The 12,733-nt window shown below is 32.3% G+C and overlaps 1 protein-coding gene across 5 annotated transcripts in view; it reads left to right on the top strand.

Annotated features, from left to right (window-relative positions):
• CadN (Cadherin-N) overlaps positions 1–12,733 on the top strand; it is a 305,582-nt gene that overhangs the window by 279,575 nt on the left and 13,274 nt on the right. For 3 of the 5 annotated variants that reach the window (XM_065501306.1, XM_065501303.1, XM_065501304.1), the window contains exons 16-18: positions 88–2,389; positions 3,145–3,315; positions 6,092–6,333. In XM_065501306.1, the coding sequence (XP_065357378.1) occupies positions 88–2,389; positions 3,145–3,315; positions 6,092–6,333 (2,715 nt within the window). Of the gene's footprint in view, positions 1–87; positions 2,390–3,144; positions 3,316–6,091; positions 6,334–9,862; positions 10,102–12,733 lie in introns of all 5 variants that reach the window. The other 2 variants (XM_065501307.1, XM_065501305.1) reach the window with 1 other exon arrangement.

The raw sequence follows: 12,733 nt of genomic DNA, 5'->3' as shown, positions 1-12,733 counted from the left end.
GACTTAAATGAATAATAGAAATGTTTAGTATTTTTAAACAAGTAAACTAAATTAATCCCATTCTTTTTGTTTCCATCTATTCCACAGAGGGTGCTAATGGTGATGGTATGGCTGTTATTTCCTCCTTAAGATCCTTTGACAGAGAACAACAAAAGGAATATATGATACCAATTGTCATTAAGGATCATGGTTCGCCGGCCATGACTGGTACCAGCACCTTGACCGTTATTATTGGTGATGTAAATGACAACAAAATGCAGCCCGGTTCCAAAGATATTTTTGCCTACAACTATCAGGGTCAGTCACCGGATACCCAAATTGGTCGTGTTTATGTTTACGATTTGGATGATTGGGATCTGCCCGACAAGAAATTCTACTGGGAGTCACAAGAACATCCACGCTTTAAGTTGGACGAGGACTCGGGAATGGTAACCATGAGAGCTGGTACCCGGGAAGGTCGTTATCATTTGAGATTTAAGGTCTATGATCGCAAGCATACACAAACTGATGTGCCCGCCAATGTAACCGTTACCGTTCGTGAAATACCCCATGAAGCTGTTATTAATTCGGGTTCGGTGAGACTTTCCGGCATAACCGATGAAGATTTTATACGTGTGTGGAACTACAGAACACAATCGTTAAGCAGATCTAAAATGGATAGATTCCGTGATAAATTAGCCGATCTTTTGAATACCGATCGTGAAAATGTCGATATATTCAGTGTGCAATTGAAGAAGAAACATCCTCCTCTAACTGATATTAGATTTTCCGCCCATGGTTCTCCGTATTATAAGCCTGTAAGACTAAATGGTATAGTTTTGATGAATCGTGAGGAGATTGAGAAGGATGTGGGAATTAACATTACCATGGTGGGCATAGATGAGTGTTTGTATGAAAATCAAATGTGTGAAGGATCCTGCACGAATACTTTGGATATTAGCTCTTTGCCTTATATGGTGAATGCCAATAAAACTGCTTTGGTGGGTGTCCGGGTAGACACCTTGGCTGAATGTACTTGTGGTGCTAGAAACTTCTCTAAACCCGAGAACTGTCGTAATACCCCTTGCTACAATGGCGGACGTTGTGTGGATACCAGATTTGGTCCTCATTGCTCGTGCCCTGTAGGCTATACTGGTCCCAGATGTCAACAAACTACTAGAAGTTTCCGCGGTAATGGCTGGGCTTGGTATCCTCCTTTGGAAATGTGTGATGATTCCCATTTAAGTTTGGAATTCATAACACGCAAACCAGATGGTTTGATTATCTACAATGGTCCCATAGTGCCGCCCGAACGTGATGAAATGCTGATATCTGATTTTATATCCCTGGAATTGGAGAGAGGCTATCCCAGACTGTTGATAGACTTTGGTTCCGGCACTTTGGAGTTGAGAGTGAAAACCAAGAAAACTTTGGATGATGGAGAATGGCATCGTATTGATTTGTTCTGGGATAGTGAGAATGTGCGCATGGTTGTGGATTTCTGTAAATCGGCTGAAATCAGTGAAATGGAAGATGGTTCTTTGCCCGAATTCGATGATATGTCGTGTCAGGCCAGAGGCCAGATACCACCCTTCAGTGAGTATCTTAATGTCAATGCCCCACTACAAGTGGGCGGCTTGTATCGTGAGCAATTTGATCCGTCGTTATACTTCTGGCATTATACTCCCATGGCCAAGGGCTTTGATGGTTGTATACGCAACCTGGTGCACAATTCCAAGCTATACGATTTGGCTCATCCTGGTCTGTCACGCAACAGTGTGGCCGGTTGTCCACAAACCGAAGAGGTGTGCGCACAATCCGAACAAACCGCTAGATGTTGGGAGCACGGTAACTGTGTGGGCTCCCTCTCCGAAGCCAGATGCCAGTGCAGACCCGGCTGGACTGGACCAGCCTGTAATATACCAACCATACCCACCACCTTTAAACAACAGAGTTATGTCAAGTACGCCTTAAGCTTTGAACCCGACCGCTTTAGCACCCAAATACAATTGAGATTCCGTACCCGCGAACAACACGGCGAACTATTCCGTGTTAGTGATCAGCATAATCGTGAATATGGCATTTTGGAGATTAAAGATGCTCGTTTACATTTCCGCTACAATTTGAATTCACTGCGTACGGAGGAGAAGGATTTATGGCTTAATGCAGTGGCTGTTGATGATGGCCAGTGGCATGTGGTGCGCATAAATCGTTATGGTTCGGCAGCAACATTAGAGTTGGACGGTGGTGAGGGCAGACGTTACAATGAAACGTTTGAGTTTGTGGGCCATCAGTGGTTGTTGGTGGATAAGCAGGAGGGCGTGTATGCGGGTGGCAAAGCTGAGTACACGGGTGTGCGTACATTTGAGGTTTATGCGGACTATCAGAAGAGTTGTTTGGATGATATACGGTAAGTAGTGGCAGTGGTTTATGGGATTGAATGAATTTCATTCTTTGGTGTGTTAAGTGATTACAGTTGGTGGCGGGAAAATGGATTTGCTATGATTTCGATTTTATTTTGAGAATTTCTAAAATAAAAACATTTTTGGAAATTTAATTTCGAACATTGAAGAGAAAAATTCGAACATTCTTTTTCTTAGTGAAAACATAGATTTGTTAATTCTTTAACAATTTCTAAAATGAAGCAGAAACTCGCATTTCCGAAATTTAAATTTTTCAAAACTTAATTTCGAACATTATTTAAAGGATTTCAAAAATAAATCATTTTCGAATTGAAATTAGCAATGTTCGAATTTTTCGAACATTCTTTTTCTTATTGAAAACAAAGATTTGTTATTTTTTTGACATAATGAAATAAAAAATTTAAATTTCGAAGTTTTCGGAATTTAATTTCGAAAATTTTTTTTATAATTTTATTACAGATTTTGAATTTTTTTTTGATTAGCAATAAAATAAATCATTTTCGAATTGAAAATTACATGTCCGAATTTTTCGAACTTTGAATATGAAACATTTTATCTAACGTTTTTTCCTTCATCCACTGTTTTTACTTACACATCTGACGCATTAACAGCAATATAAAAGACAATTAACCCGGCAAACTAAAATTTTACACAGAATTTTCATTTGCATCAACTAGATTGAAACTATTTTACATTGGTTCTTCATACTTTTCTCCTCTACATTTCTTTTTTTCTTAAACAGACTTGAAGGTAAACATTTACCATTGCCACCTGCCATGAATGGCACACAATGGGGTCAGGCCACAATGGCGCGTAATTTGGAAAAGAACTGTCCATCGAATAAACCATGTTCAAATGTAATTTGTCCAGATCCATTTGAATGTGTTGATTTATGGAATGAATATGAGTGCACGTAAGTTCTTGTTGTTTTTTTTCTTAACAAACAAACATTTACATATTTACTAGAGTTTTTGTTTACATTGTTTTTTTTGGTTTACGTTAATGTAGTTTGTCTTCTTTATGTGTTTTTTGGTTTTAACGTTTTTCATTTATTTACCATATTATACGTTTTCATAGCTTTTAGCTAAAAAAAAGAAGAAAAAAAAATTAATTTAAACCAAAACTGCATCATCTTTATAATTTGTTATAAATTAAAATTTCTTTTCCTTGAAAGAATTGATTTTTATAAATTTGCAAAAAAAAAAAAATCCCAAACTCTTTTTAAACCTTGAATTTTAAGTTGATGAAAACTCAAAAAAAAAACTACTACAAATACATGGAAGTACCAAACGTTTATAAAATTCGTTTGTTGGAAAATTTTAATTAATTACACACTGTTTAACACTGACAGTCATCTTACAAATTACAGAACAAACTATTTTTTGAGTATTAAATTATAAATTATAATTGATTTGTAATCAGATAACTATGAATAACATTTCAGTGGATATATTTCTCTGGAATTATTTTAAAATTAAAGTGAGGTATCTTTAGGTTTGTTTAGGTTTATTTACAAACAATTTAATAATTAAGTTTTCTTTGTAATTTGAGCCAACCTACATGCTTTGTTAAATAAATTTTTAGAAATATTTCCAGAAATTTAATTTAGGCAAAATAATTGTAGAGAAAATAAAATTTAATAATCAGTTGTATAATTATAGTTATTGTTCTAATAACTCAATAATAGAACGAATTAAAATACAGATTTTAAATAAATTTCACAAAATGGTCCTTCGGTCTCACCATCACGTACAATCATTCAGTACTCAGCAAAAATTAGAAACAGAAAAATAATAATATTACAAACCAAGCTACGATTTCTATTTTTCTTTCTTTGGACCTAAAATTTGACTAAAGTTTTTCTAGTTTGAACACCAATAACTGAGGAGCCGCAGAACAAAAAGTACTTTTTCGCATTTTTTTATAAATTAATTTTTTGGTATTTTTATAATATTTGGGTAGAAATCTTCTAGAAAAAATCAATTTCCCCAAATTTTTTAATTTTAAAAAAAGTACCTTTTGTTCTACGGCTCCTCAACTTAATGAATTAATTTAAGACAATTTCTAAAACTCGCTTCAATCTAAATGTATGAAATGGTAAAATGATCTTCAAAACTGACCTACTTCTCATACCAGGTCATCTTAAAGTACAACAGCCATATTAACAGGTTTTCTGAAAGAAACAGATAAAACACCTGAAAATAAAAAGAAACTAGATAAAAAGAAAAATGTGAAACAAGGGAAAAACTTCTATAATAGAAACACAAAACACATCTCAATATAGCACTCATGTAAATCATATTCAATTTCACTATTTCAAGTTCACCATCATCATAATTTTCTTTCATATTCACCACTATTTTAATTATTTAAAAGATACAATCATCTGAATCATCATCTTCCATCAAAGTTTAATTTTACGCATTAAAAATCATCTCATTTCTTTTTCATTATTACAAATTACATCCAAAACAATTCAAAACTTGATGAATATCACAAACAATATTTAGCAAGCAAATCAATTATCACCAACTGTACATAAACAAAATTAAATAAATTTGAGTTTTCAATTAAAATTTTGAATCATTAATTTAATGCACAGCTTTCTGTCATTTAAGTTTATTATTTCATTAAATGCACCATTATGAGTTAAAAGCTGGCTGAACTTAAAATGAAAACGATCGAGATAGGAATTAGAACTGAGCTAGAACTGAACTTAACTGGAATTGAAACTGACCTAGAAGAGAACTGAACTGGAACTGAATTGGAACTGAACTGGAACTGAACTGGAACAGAACTGGAACAGAACTGGAACTGAACTGGAACTGAACTGGAACTGAACTGGAACTGAACTGGAACTGAACCGGAACTGAACTGGAACTGAACTGGAACTGAACTGGAACTGAACTGGAACTGAACTGGAACTGAACTGGAACTGAACTGGAACTGAACTGAACTGGAACTGGAACTGAACTGGAACTGAACTGGAACTGAACTGGAACTGAACTGGAACTGAACTGGAACTGAACTGGAACTGAACTGGAACTGAACTGGAACTGAACTGGAACTGAACTGGAACTGAACTGGAACTGAACTGGAACTGAACTGGAACTGAACTGGAACTGAACTGGAACTGAACTGGAACTGAACTGGAACTGAACTGGAACTGAACTGGAACTGAACTGGAACTGAACTGGAACTGAACTGGAACTGAACTAGAACTGAACTGGAACTGAACTGGAACTGAACTGGAACTGAACTGGAACTGAACTGGAACTGAACTGGAACTGGAACTGAACTGAATTGAAACTGAATTGAGAATTGAGCTAAAACTGAACTTGAAAAGAACTAGAACATTTTGATTTACATCGTTTTTGATGTCAAAAGTCATTCATCATTCTTAGTTTTTACCCATCAATTTTGTAGTCCGAATTTGTAAAGCTTTTTTTTCTAAATTAGCCATTAAATGTGTTTTTTGTGTATTTTTGTTAATCATTTGTCGTTTAAAACAATTTACCTACTAAATATCGACAAAATTTCACTAAAATTATTCTTTAATCATTTTAAAAATGTGTCGTTTTATTTGTTTTTCTCTCTAATCTAAACAAATCTAATCAACTGTACTGTACTTCATACTGTACTGTACACTACTAACTGTATAAAACAATGTCATCATAACGTAATCACAGTTGCGGGGAAGGACGTGTTATGTCACCGGATGCTAAAGGTTGTATGGATCGTAATGAATGTTTGGATTTGCCCTGTTTAAATGGGGCCACATGTATAAATTTAGAGCCAAGACTGCGTTACCGTTGTATATGTCCCGATGGTTTCTGGGGTGAAAATTGTGAATTGGTGCAGGAAGGACAAACGTTGAAATTGAGCATGGGCGCTTTAGCGGCAATTTTAGTTTGCTTGCTGATCATATTAAGTGAGCATAATGAAGATTTTAATAATACATATGAATTGAAAAGAAAACTACTTGCGCTCTTAAGTATGCATAAAAACAAATACATATTAATGTCTTGTGTTCAGTGGAAAAGAGAAGGGAAGATTTTTTTAAAAAAAAAAATAATTTTGAAGAAAAATATCAAACTATAGCATACTTTAAGCATGTAAGCACATACATTTTAGTTTTCTTTCAGTGAAAATTCTTAAGGTATGCTAATTTGTTTTTCTCTAAATATTAACTTCTGATTTTTTTTTAACTGAAATATTCTCTTTTCTTTTCTCTAAATTTCCATTCATACATTTTTGTTTGAATCCTTTCAAATCCCTAATTCAATGTATTTAGTTTTGTTCATGTGTATATGTGTTATTTCATGTTGTTTACTTTCTTTATGTGTTTGTATTGGTGTTTAGCACAAATATTAGCTTTTAAATTAAATAAAAATACCAATTTTCATTTTTTTCCTTTTATAATTTGCACCATTAGCTTTTTTATTACAAACAAAACCAACAAACTAAAATCTAATTCAAATTTATCATCATAATCATTTAACCATTCATTCGATTCATTATTAAACCAAATTCGTGTAATAGACCAAAAAGATTCATCATAAAATTCAATCATTCATTTATCCATGCATTAAAATCGTGTCCTACTTTTGTTTGCGAGCCACATTTCGCATCCTAGCAAATAAAAACCTTCATTCAATGTACTATAATACATTTATATATATTTATTCATATAATACTGTATATTTATTTAACATTTATTAAATAAAATACATTTAATTTTTTTGCATGTCATTTTCCATTTTATAGAAAAGCAAATATTTACACAAATAGTCAAAAATTTAAATCATTTATCATCATAAAAAACGTATTCAAAATTAAATTATTTTTTCCATTTACAATTTTACATAATCCGACATCATCCATTCAATTACTGGTAGTGGCCCATATACTGTTTTGTTGTTTGTACATTTTATTCTTATCATAATCAAACTCTCTTTTTGTTAACATTTTCAATATCATAATCATCAATATTATATGTCCATTTAGAATAAGTGTGAACGAATATAAGCTATCATATATGTATAATGGGGTAAGAAGGTGAAAATATATACAGTGGATCATGATCTCGAGACAAAAACAGAACTAGAACAGAACTAGAACAGAACTAGAACAGAACTAGAACAGAACTAGAACAGAACTAGAACAGAACTAGAACAGAACTAGAACAGAACTAGAACAGAACTAGAACAGAACTAGAACAGAACTAGAACAGAACTAGAACAGAACTAGAACAGAACTAGAACAGAACTAGAACAGAACTAGAACAGAACTAGAACAGAACTAGAACAGAACTAGAACAGAACTAGAACAGAACTAGAACAGAACTAGAACAGAACTAGAACAGAACTAGAACAGAACTAGAACAGAACTAGAACAGAACTAGAACAGAACTAGAACAGAACTAGAACAGAACTAGAACAGAACTAGAACAGAACTAGAACAGAACTAGAACAGAACTAGAACAGAACTAGAACAGAACTAGAACAGAACTAGAACAGAACTAGAACAGAACTAGAACAGAACTAGAACAGAACTAGAACAGAACTAGAACAGAACTAGAACAGAACTAGAACAGAACTAGAACAGAACTAGAACAGAACTAGAACAGAACTAGAACAGAACTAGAACAGAACTAGAACAGAACTAGAACAGAACTAGAACAGAACTAGAACAGAACTAGAACAGAACTAGAACAGAACTAGAACAGAACTAGAACAGAACTAGAACAGAACTAGAACAGAACTAGAACAGAACTAGAACAGAACTAGAACAGAACTAGAACAGAACTAGAACAGAACTAGAACAGAACTAGAACAGAACTAGAACAGAACTAGAACAGAACTAGAACAGAACTAGAACAGAACTAGAACAGAACTAGAACAGAACTAGAACAGAACTAGAACAGAACTAGAACAGAACTAGAACAGAACTAGAACAGAACTAGAACAGAACTAGAACAGAACTAGAACAGAACTAGAACAGAACTAGAACAGAACTAGAACAGAACTAGAACAGAACTAGAACAGAACTAGAACAGAACTAGAACAGAACTAGAACAGAACTAGAACAGAACTAGAACAGAACTAGAACAGAACTAGAACAGAACTAGAACAGAACTAGAATAGAACTAGAACAGAACTAGAACAGAACTAGAACAGAACTAGAACAGAACTAGAACAGAACTAGAACAGAACTAGAACAGAACTAGAACAGAACTAGAACAGAACTAGAACAGAACTAGAACAGAACTAGAACAGAACTAGAACAGAACTAGAACAGAACTAGAACAGAACTAGAACAGAACTAGAACAGAACTAGAACAGAACTAGAACAGAACTAGAACAGAACTAGAACAGAACTAGAACAGAACTAGAACAGAACTAGAACAGAACTAGAACAGAACTAGAACAGAACTAGAACAGAACTAGAACAGAACTAGAACAGAACTAGAACAGAACTAGAACAGAACTAGAACAGAACTAGAACAGAACTAGAACAGAACTAGAACAGAACTAGAACAGAACTAGAACAGAACTAGAACAGAACTAGAACAGAACTAGAACAGAACTAGAACAGAACTAGAACAGAACTAGAACAGAACTAGAACAGAACTAGAACAGAACTAGAACAGATCTATGACTGATGCACAGTATAAATATGTTTAGCCTTTTTATATGTGTATAAAAACTTTCTTCCAATTTATCTCTAATTATTGTCTTAGTTTAGATTTATTTTAATAACTCTAAATTTAAAACTGATGTTTAATTCAAAGGTAAGGTAAATAAAACAATAAATGTAGTTTCTAGGATTTCTTATTTAATTAGAAGATTTTAATGTTTAAGTAATTGTCGTTAACTTTGAAGAATCAAAAGATTCATTAATGTTTAATAATGTTTATTGAGCAACAAACAATTATGGTTTTAATTACACCTGTATCGGTTCTTACAACGATATTCAACATTTTGGAGAAATGAGATATGAGTTCATCAATATTTTCCTTGGCCAGTCCTTGCACATATCGAACTAAACATTACTGGAAAAGTAATGTAAAGAGTCAAAACCTCTAGCACACTTTTAGGTGGTGTAGGACTAGTATGAATTAACTTATGAATTAACCAAAATCATTATGTTTAAAGAATAACATTTCCATTTTTTTTTTGCAAATTTATAAAAATATATAAATTCAAACTAACATCATTGACCATTTCCCATTAAGGATGAAATATTAAACATTAAGCTTTTAAATCCTTATGAAAACGTATGTATATAAAGAAAAAATGAACCGTACAACCATAAAGAAAACAAGGATTCATTGCAAAAACCAAATAACAATTCAAACTTCTTTCACATAAATGTTAATTTCAACCTCAAATATATCTTTGTATGCAACATCAAACATAATGTATGTGCATGTACATGTGTATTCATTAAACATGCAGATGTCCTGCTGGTTTCAAAATCTCTGGTAGTACATGTGTCAATGACAATGAATGTTTACTATTTCCTTGTCGCAATGGTGGTCGTTGTCGTGACTATCATCCGCCCAAAAAATATGAATGTCAATGTCCAATGGGCTTTACGGGCATGCACTGTGAATTGGAGTTATTGGCATCGGGTGTATTGACACCATCACGTGATTTTATTATTGCCTTGGTATTGTGTTCAACAACATTGATACGTAAGTATTTCTTAATATTTTATACTTTATTTAAGGTAGAATAAAAATAAAAGAGGTAAGTACTTAAACATATTAAAAAAAAAAAAAATAAAATAATTTAATTTAAGCCTAAAAGTAGGCAATGTTTTGGCAAAATATTATAAATTTAGTTAATATTTAGAATGATTGTATAAAAGGAGTTTAGACTCTTTGATTTCCTCTTTTTTGTCTTAATTCTTTTGACTTTTAAAAAATTTTACTGTTTTACTGTTCATAAACCTAATTGCTACGAAAACAGTTATTAAAACTCTTATTAAGCTTAATTTTTATGTGCGAATTTCGTATAATTTTCAATTATTGCATGGTTTATTCAGATATTTTTTATGCATGCAATTGTTGAAATTAATTTTTAAAGCGTACAATGATTTAATACAAAATTTAATTTAATTATCTTTATTACAATCATTAATGATTTCTCATTTTAATTTTAATAAGTTTTCAGCAGAGTAAAAACAACGACAAAAATAAAATAATCAAGAAGACTCCTTCAAGTTTATTGCAATTATGCCGCACAATAAAACAGTATACATTTGCAACATGTTAAATTTTTGCAATTTTATATGGATGTATGTATTGTATTTCGTTTAAGTGTTTTACATATGTGAGAGAGTGCGTGACTGTACGTTGTCCTTTAAAACTCATTAATTGAAATATGTAAAGTGCCGCGTGAAATACGCTTCGACTACTTGAACACTTTGTAAATGTATATTTTTTTTTTGTATTTTTTAACCCATTCACAATTCCGTTAATTAATTTTTAACTGTTAAAAAGCTTAACAATATTAAAATCTTATGCGAAAACTGCAGTAGGAACAACTACAATGACAGCAATCAAAAAAATACACAAGAAAATGAACTTTTACGCTGAAATATGAGAAAATGCTACATGCCACAAATTGAAAATAAAAACAGTGTTCTTTTTCACAAACATAATGAGGCAGAAATAATAATAAAAATAATGATTTTATATTATTTTATGCATACAACTACAGGCATACTACATATATATGTAGATATAGAGGTATATATACAAACCACTGTGCATTTAAATCTTCCTCCTCTATAATTATCATATGGAAAGAAAACTACTATTTAAAATCGTGTTTGCAGTTAGTTTAAGTAAAAAGATAATCGTAGATACCTGTAACATGTTTTTTAAAGACAAACGATTTCAGCAGCAATTAAATTTTGACTTATAAAATACTTTTATATAAATCCCATTTAACCCATTCAAATGTGTTCTTTATTCTTTAACAAATATCAGGACAAGGCTATAAAAAAGTGATATACTCAAACATTTCTTGCTAGGATAAGCTGTGAAAACTCAAATGAGTTGCTGTGCATTGCTATGCCATCTTAGAATTTCCTAATTCACTGATCTACGAAAGAAGAGTAAACGACCGGGAAGTGACTGTTATTGTTTTTGAAAGTTTTCACGGTCTGTATGAAACCACATCTCGCCCATATAAAAATCATTTCATATAAACAGAAAGACCTCTATATCGAGCAGCAATAACAGTGATTGCTTAATTAGCCACATTTTCAACGAAGTATGGTTAACTAATGCATCCATTCCAAAATCGATATGAACATATTGGCTCTCTTATGAAAAAAAGTGCCATAAAAGGTACCAATTTAAGTCTATAAAAGGTACCGCGATTGAAGCTAATTTAAGACTATAAAAGGTATCACGATTGAATCTCATTTAAGACCACGTTTGAAGCTAATTTAATACTATAAAAGGTACCACGATTAAAGCTAATTTAAGACTATAAAAGGTACCACGATTAAAGCTAATTTAAGACTATAAAAGGTACCACGATCAAAGCTAATTTAAGACTATAAAAGGTACCACGATTAAAGCTAATTTAAGACTATAAAAGGTACCACGATGGAAGCTAATTTAAGACTATAAAAGGTACCATGATTGGCGCTAATTTAGGACCACATTTTAAGATAATTTAAGACTATAAAACGTACCACGATTGAAGCTAATTTAAGACTATAAAAGGTACCATGATTGGCGCTAATTAAGTACCACATTTGAAGCTAATTTAAGACTATAAAAGTTACCAGAACTGAAGCTAATTTAAAACTATAAAAGGTACCACAATTGAAGCTAATTAAGACTATAAAAGTTACCACAATTGAAGCTAATTTAAGGCTATAAAAGGTACCACGACTAAAGCTAATTTAAGACTTTAAAAGGTAACACAATTGAAGCTAAAGTTAGGCTATAGACAGAGCCACAATTAATTCTATACTTATGCTACAGAAAAAGCCACAATTGAAGATAAACGTCTGCTAAAAAAAAGCAACGATTAAATCAGAACTAAAACCAAAGACAGAGCTAAGATCGGACATCGTCAAAGATTATAGAATAATTCATGCTTAAAGCTAAAATCAGACTGCAGATAGAGCCACGATTAAATCAAAACTAAAATTTAAATTTGTTCTACATTTTTCTCTTTTTTCCTTTTTTATATGAAAACTTTTCGGTTTTGGGGGGAGAAAATCATATTTCACCCACTTTGGATCCGTGCTTCGATGCTACGATTGAAGCTTAATTTAGGCTATAGAAAGAAGCATACCTT

Source organism: Calliphora vicina, chromosome 2 (assembly GCF_958450345.1).
Source record: "Calliphora vicina chromosome 2, idCalVici1.1, whole genome shotgun sequence".
NCBI classification, from domain to species: Eukaryota; Metazoa; Arthropoda; class Insecta; order Diptera; family Calliphoridae; genus Calliphora; species Calliphora vicina.
The sequence above is the reverse complement of the archived record's forward strand: the minus strand, read 5'-3'. Positions and strand labels throughout refer to the sequence as shown.